Source organism: Histoplasma capsulatum, genomic scaffold (genome assembly GCF_000149585.1).
Source record: "Histoplasma capsulatum NAm1 scaffold_1 genomic scaffold, whole genome shotgun sequence".
NCBI lineage: Eukaryota > Fungi > Ascomycota > Eurotiomycetes > Onygenales > Ajellomycetaceae > Histoplasma > Histoplasma mississippiense.
Window position 1 is genome coordinate 4,388,287 of NW_001813982.1, and position 6,624 is coordinate 4,394,910.

A 6,624-nucleotide genomic window follows, 5' to 3' on the forward strand; every position below is an offset into this window, starting at 1 on the left:
AGTTTATTCTCCAAATGGCAGATGACTTCGTCGACGATGTCTATCACTGCAGCATGCCGCCTGGCTAAACTCCGCCCGGCGTCAACGCTTGATATTCGCGATATCCAACTCATCCTCGAACGTAACTATAACATGCGCATTCCAGGGTTCTCATCAGATGACCTGCGTACGGTGAAGAAGCCGCACCCTACACAGGGCTGGACTCAAAAGATGTCGGCTATTCAGGCTGCGAAGGTTACGCAGGGGAGGGCTGAATAAACAGTTTCTTGTTCTTATTTGGGTTTTCTTGTTAGCTGGTAGGGTCATCAACCGGATTTTTGCGAAGCGTTGGGGCTTGAGACCTGAGACTGAGGCGCTATAAGGATGTCGTTCTCTTTGCCCGTGTTGATGGATGGATGGGGTCTGAATGACAAGAACGTGGGGAGATGTAATGGATTTTTGTCTTGACTCTCTAAGATGTTTTCTTTCTCCTCCAGTTTCATTTTCATAATGTTATGGATTATACGTACCTGGGCTGGCATTCTGTTTCTTTTTCTTATGGCATTTCTCCTTTTAATTATATGTTTCTTTGCTTGGAAAGCTTCTTATAAAAACTCCGGGTATGTTATCGGCGAAACATCGGCATGGTAACTTTCTAGCTTGTGATACAGTTTATAGTTGCGGCAACTGATGAATGGACGGACAGATTAGGAGGGGTTGCAAGTTTTCTCGAGGTCTGGGGTTTTTATTGCTTATGCTTTGATGCTTCCCCCTCCCCCTTTCTCCCTTCTTCTCCTTTCTATCTACACTCTGCTTCCCCCCGACTGGCATTGTGTTCTTCGTTATTCTTAGTGAGAGAAAATTTAGTTGAGGAGTTATTGTGATTTAATACGATCAATTCTTGTTACACCTGACTATATTTCGATTTTCTCCTTGGGCGATTACTGGGCTGTGGATGTCTAAATAGATAGGCCTTCTATGTGTATATTGAGAGGGGTGGGATGAAAGTTTTAAATTGGGCATCTCAATATCTATTAGATAAACGATATTCCGTTTCGCGCTTTATTAGAATTGTCTTTTGTAAAAACACTTCCGAAATTGAATGGTTGCTATAAAATGAAAATCCAGAGGCTAAAATAGATCATAGACGCTGCATAAGATCGCAACAATATTGATGACAGTGGACTCTGGAGATAAATTTTAGTAATAATGCAAAAAAAGGCCAAATTGCTATATAGCTAACTGAACTATCGTTGTACCAAATCCAATAACTTGTCAAAATCATTAACTAACGCATCATAGCTTCGACCGCGGGGAATCTACCTACTGAAACCCTCTCTTCATATTCTCATATCGACTAACCGGATACGCCAATAAATTCATACTGTGATCCAGATTCCTGACTCCTCCAAGCCCTTCGACTGTCTTTGCAATCAGACTCCGTTTGCTCCCTATTGGAGCATCACCGCTAAGCTCCCACCACATCCCACCCCCCATCCCCCTTCGGCGAATGTGATCCACTTTCGCCGCCGCAATCGTTGGTGTATCATAGCTAATCATCTTCCTGGCAGTCTTATCGTAACTCCAGCTAGCAAATAGCTCGTGGTCATTCATCTCCTCACTACCCTGCTGCGGCAGGACCTTATAGTCCCATACTCCATTCTCCCACGATCCCTGCCCGACCCCTTGGAACGGCTTCCCGGGGCCGTCAGTATTTTCAAACGCACGGCCATACAGCGGCAAGCCGAAGACGAGTTTCTTCGGATGCACGCCGCCGGCGATGTAAGCGGTGACGGCCTCATCGGCATTGAACGGGGTCGACTCCGGCACGCTCTTTGACGGAAACACATTGGCCATGTGGCCCGCTTTACTATCCCAACTGCCCGCAAAGTCGTAGCACATCATGTTCCAGAAGTCGAGATGCACGTCCATCTCTGCCATGCGCAGCTTCTTGTAATTGCTCGGGCCGCAGGGGACGGCAACTGTCAGTAGTAGCCGTTTGCCCTGCGCGTGCTGGGCTGCGTAGCTATCCAGTGCTAGTCTGGTCTCTTGCAGTAGGAGGACGAAGTTGTGCGCCTGTGCATCGTCCTGTGGGTATTCCCAGTCGATATCGATGCCGTCGAAGCCGAGATCTGCGAGGAGCTTGACAGCGGTGCGGGCAAAAGTTTGGCGGCCCGTGGGTGTGGAGGCGGGGGCGGGGAAATTTGCGCTGTAGGTCCAGCCGCCGATGGAGAGGAGGGTTTTTAGATGTCTGTAATGCTTTTTTAGGAGGTAAAGCTGTTTAACGCAACCGTAGACGTTCTCTCCTGATTCGTCCCAGGAGTCGCCGGGGTAGTGTTTTTCCAGATCGGAGTATGTGTCACTTAGGTAGCTGGCAACCGGCGGGTTAGCTAAATGTTTTTGTACAGTCCTTTGTCGCGTGATGGTGACTTATTTGCATTGGACATACACTTCACCGGAATCTGGTTTGACGTTTGCGAAGGAATCTATAAGTTATAATTAACATATATTTAGTTATTGTAGGTACTGTACTTTCCTGTCTCATTTCATATTTTTATATGGTTTCTTCACTCAATTTTACCTACACAAAATATGTGTGAGATGATTCCCGGGGATATCCAGAGGTTGATAGTTACGTCCATATATACCCTAGCAAAACAATAGTAGTTAGTTATTGACCAGAATTGTTATTCCCTTCCGAAGAGTATAGGATCCAATTGAATTGCATAGACCAGTATACATCAAAGCTATTTTTGCTCTATAGAGACAGAGAGAGAGAGAGAGAGAGAGAGAGCAAAAGGCTTACCCAATTGGTGAAATACCCAACCGTTTTAAATCCCTCATTGTTAGGGTTCAGTTCAACCGGCGGCGGAAGAGAAGGAAGCACTGAAGGGGCCGGCGGAGCGGCGGCGGGGGCTCCTCCACCCTCCTTCTGGGGCGGAACATTGGCAGCGGGAGTGGAATTCGCAGGAGCATCTCTGCCGGGGATATTCAAAACCTGGCCAACTTCGATCTGGCTGGGGTCTGATACCTGCGAGTTTGCGGCAATCAGAGCGTCAAGCGAGATACCGTGAGCAACAGCGATTGCCCACATGGAGTCTCCGCTGGCAACGGTGTAGGTGGACATGATTGAGACTAATTGGTCGAAATGTGCAATGTATTGAGTGTATCAAAGCCGTGTGAAATTAGTCCTCGGGATTCTGAACGTAGTAAAAGGGATTGAATTGTTTAATTCAGGTTTATATATGAGGTTTGATAAAGCTCTGCGTCACCGCGGTCGCTGTTGATATTGCGTCCACGGCCTGGAAATCGCAGGCGGGGTGGTGGCGGGGCATTCGTCTGCATGTCCCTTGGCTCGAAAGGCTAGGCCCTCGGCCCACCGCTTTGGCCCCTAAATTCGGGACCTGCTCCCCCGAAAGACCCCTGGACGGACCCTGGAACGTCGCCGGAACGCCGAACCTGTCCCGAAGGATAACTTGAAAATATTCGTATCTGTGGCTGTTTGCAACAGGTCTTTTTCGTATGTACTGTACGAGTATCATGATCCTTGTGGTCGTATTATAATAACAATAACATTTGTGATTGGCAAGAAATTGCAAACGTCTACCAGAGCGATTCAATGCACCTTCAAGGGCAATTTCTGGTCTTCAGCTTCTGTTGGAGCACAGCCTTGCCCAAATACAAACCGGGAGGAACCCGTAGTCTCCCTTTTACTCCGTACTTTGTAGGTTCAATTCGCGTATAATTTCCCGAGTCATCTGCGCCCATGAACATGAACCAGAAGCTATCCAGATGACCACAGCGACCGAAGTCCGACTTTGCTCAGCGCCTCTCAGGTGCCTACACAGGCAGGTTAATCGCTGAGCAGCTCTGTGCTTGGCCGTCACTAAGAGCTCGTTTTGGGTCAACAGAACAGCGGCTGATCTTGTCAGCCACAGAAGGCCAAGCGTGCTGGTCTTAAAAAATGATGAACATAAATAGTTTTCACCTCCCACTCATAGGTCGTATTCTTCCTCAGATGTTGATTTCTGTATCGACGGCTCCGCATCTTCATTCTTCCAGGGTTATGTCTCGTTATTTCATGCAGGAAGTAATAGACTGATTTCACTTTTATGCTTCCAGGATGGGAGACTCAGGCAGCCCCCATTCCTCAGCCCCGCCACCGACGACGGGAGGACGGCCACAGCCGCGCCTAGACACAAGAAACCTTGGTTCTCTACCGCCGAACGACCATGGTATGCTTGTTCCTTGCTCAGACCCAAGTCTGGACTGATTTGCTGATATCTTTCATCTTCCTCTCTGGAGTCGATATCCATGGCCCGCATTCTCCTGCTCCGTCTCCTCGAGTTGCTGAGGAATTCTCGACTGTGCATGAACCTTATAGAAGATTTGGCAGTATGGAGCATGGGATCCCTTCTACCCTGGTTATTCTGTCCGGCTGGAAGCTTATCACATGTCCCTGAGAACCTCTAGCTCGACACACACAGAAGCATGACCTTGGCCCAAAATGGCACAAGGAGTACTCCGAGATAGACATATTCAGCGGGAGGGTCCTGATCATCGATTTCGTCAAACAGGGTGTGTATAGATTTTAGGAACTGGGGATATGTGTAATAGGCTCATAGAGCATGGAACTAATTGCTTTCTCTTGGGCGTTAGATGACTGCAAAGTCGGAATGCGCAAAGTAGCCGCGCAGGAAATCTACGACCTCGAACACCTCCGTAGGGTATACGCCAATCAGGAACGAAATGACGAAGCCGTGCTGCGTGTCTTCCATGTCCAGAATGCAGAGTGGGCCACCAATTATCTCCTGCGCAAGTTCAATATCGACAACCGGGACGATCTTGTCGGCACCAACTTTGGCCGTTATGTCCGCCACAAGCGCCCCGAACGACGCGGAGGGAAGCCCTTCCTGAGCGGGAAGACGTGGAAGGTACAATATGACCCGTGGCGCGGGATTAGCAAGACGTCCTTTGGCCTAGATTATTTCAAACAATACCGTTGCCATGAACCGATGGAGCGCAAAGCGAGGGCCCGGCATGAGCAGGATTATAGCCTGAAGATGATGGAGCTGAATTGTTTCGATGAAAACGGTAGGCCTCCAGACAGGTAGTTGAACACAGCAAAGCTTATATGGAGGGAATCATTAATGCTGAGCAATGGAACTCTGCGTTGCGGCTAGATAACCCCAAATACGGCTATGATGTCTATGTCCAACGCGTCAGTTGTTATATCCAACACAAACAGACCTCCATTGAGGTGCCTACGAACCCGGATATCAAGAACCCTTACATCATTGAACCCGCGAAAACCGACAGTGCGAAAAATCGCCTGAAGAACGAATACATCCCGCGCCTCAACACACTCGATAACGGCAACGCTATTCTCATATTTGATAATTCACACAACAACAGCATCGAGGATACCTTGATTGGTGCACGAGGCGTCTGGGAATCACGCTGGCGCCGGCTCCCTTTCTTCCTGGCATTCGAATCTCGCGACCTCGTTGCCACGGACGAGCAGCTTGCATTCCAGTGCTCGAGGATCATCCTAGAGGATATTTTCAAGGCACTGGTGCTGGAGTGGGATGCTTTTTTGGATCTTGCTATGGACCACGTTAGTATTTTGGAAGACAAGATCTACGAAGAGCCAGCCGACGAGACGAAGGCACCAGAGCTGTGGCTGAATTCAAGTATTTGGCTGAAGGTAGAAAAGCTGCTGTTTATACATATTGATATTATCAAAGAGATGCGGCCAAGATTAAGGGAATTAGATGGTATATTATCTTCCTCATCTAGGGTTATTTCCCGTACCAATTTAATATGCCCCGTACTGACTATCGTTGCAGATGATCTGGACACCGACGATACGTGGCTCGACAGTATCCCAGGAGATTATGACAGGCTTAGCACGTTGGTTGAAGAGGACTTGGTCAAGCCAACTAAGACTTTAATTTCGCTACTCTATCAAAGCGTGTCAATTCGCGATAGCAGACATAGCATCCAACTTGGAGTCAGCAGTACGTGCCCTCTCGTCATGTTGGAGTTGTATTTTTCACTAACACAACTATCTAGTGTGGCGATTGAGTTGGATAACATTTATCTTCTTGCCGCTAACATTCATAGTGGGCTTCTTCGGTAGGTCTCAAATACCTGCACATCCCTCAGCGCTACCCCTTTCCCGCTCTATCCTATTCTAACTCGCTCTAGGTATGAATGTCGACACATTTGCCGATAACCCTAGCATAAAGTGGTACTTTATATCATGCGTGCCCTTCATGCTCTGTGTGCTCGCCGCTTGGTACGTTGTCAAGCACATTATCGCCCGCCAGCGCCAAACCCCTTACCAGCGTGGAATTTATGAGAACTTCTTTCACGAAATGGCTACCGAGAACCCCTCCTTGTGGTCTCGTATGGGTCCTCGTGAATATGTCCGCCCAGATGGTCACATCGCTCGCCTCAAATGGCATCTCGTCAAGCGCTGGAGCGCGCCCGAAAAGACTATTCTGGCGAGTCCCAAATCGGACGACGAGGGTGTCGATAGCCTTGGTGCCGTGTCGAAGCTTAAACGCTACTTCATCTGTCGTTGGACTGCGCAGATCGGTGCTAACCAGGCCGTCGACCCATCTTCTGCTAGCTCTCTCG

At 48.6% G+C, this 6,624-nt stretch overlaps 3 protein-coding genes across 3 annotated transcripts in view; 2 read left to right on the forward strand and 1 right to left on the reverse strand.

Annotated features, from left to right (window-relative positions):
- Positions 1-36: 36 nt before the first annotated feature.
- Positions 37-258, forward strand: HCAG_01249 (conserved hypothetical protein; the record flags this gene model as incomplete). Its single annotated transcript, XM_001544152.1, has 1 exon — positions 37-258. The coding sequence occupies one exon, from the start codon at positions 37-39 to the stop codon at positions 256-258; it is 222 nt and encodes a 73-aa protein (XP_001544202.1).
- Positions 259-1,003: 745 nt separating this feature from the next.
- Positions 1,004-3,106, reverse strand: HCAG_01250 (endochitinase 1 precursor; the record flags this gene model as incomplete). Its single annotated transcript, XM_001544153.1, has 5 exons — positions 1,004-1,010; positions 1,307-2,350; positions 2,429-2,465; positions 2,565-2,628; positions 2,786-3,106. The coding sequence occupies 5 exons, from the start codon at positions 3,104-3,106 to the stop codon at positions 1,004-1,006; spliced, it is 1,473 nt and encodes a 490-aa protein (XP_001544203.1).
- Positions 3,107-4,102: 996 nt separating this feature from the next.
- The window catches only part of HCAG_01251 (predicted protein), a gene marked incomplete at both ends in the record, with an annotated part of 2,951 nt that continues 429 nt past the window's right edge, over positions 4,103-6,624 (forward strand). The window contains 7 exons of the mRNA XM_001544154.1: positions 4,103-4,214; positions 4,453-4,557; positions 4,639-5,073; positions 5,163-5,756; positions 5,829-5,999; positions 6,055-6,117; positions 6,190-6,582. Coding sequence (XP_001544204.1) covers positions 4,103-4,214; positions 4,453-4,557; positions 4,639-5,073; positions 5,163-5,756; positions 5,829-5,999; positions 6,055-6,117; positions 6,190-6,582 — 1,873 coding nt within the window. The remainder of the gene's footprint in view (positions 4,215-4,452; positions 4,558-4,638; positions 5,074-5,162; positions 5,757-5,828; positions 6,000-6,054; positions 6,118-6,189; positions 6,583-6,624) is intronic.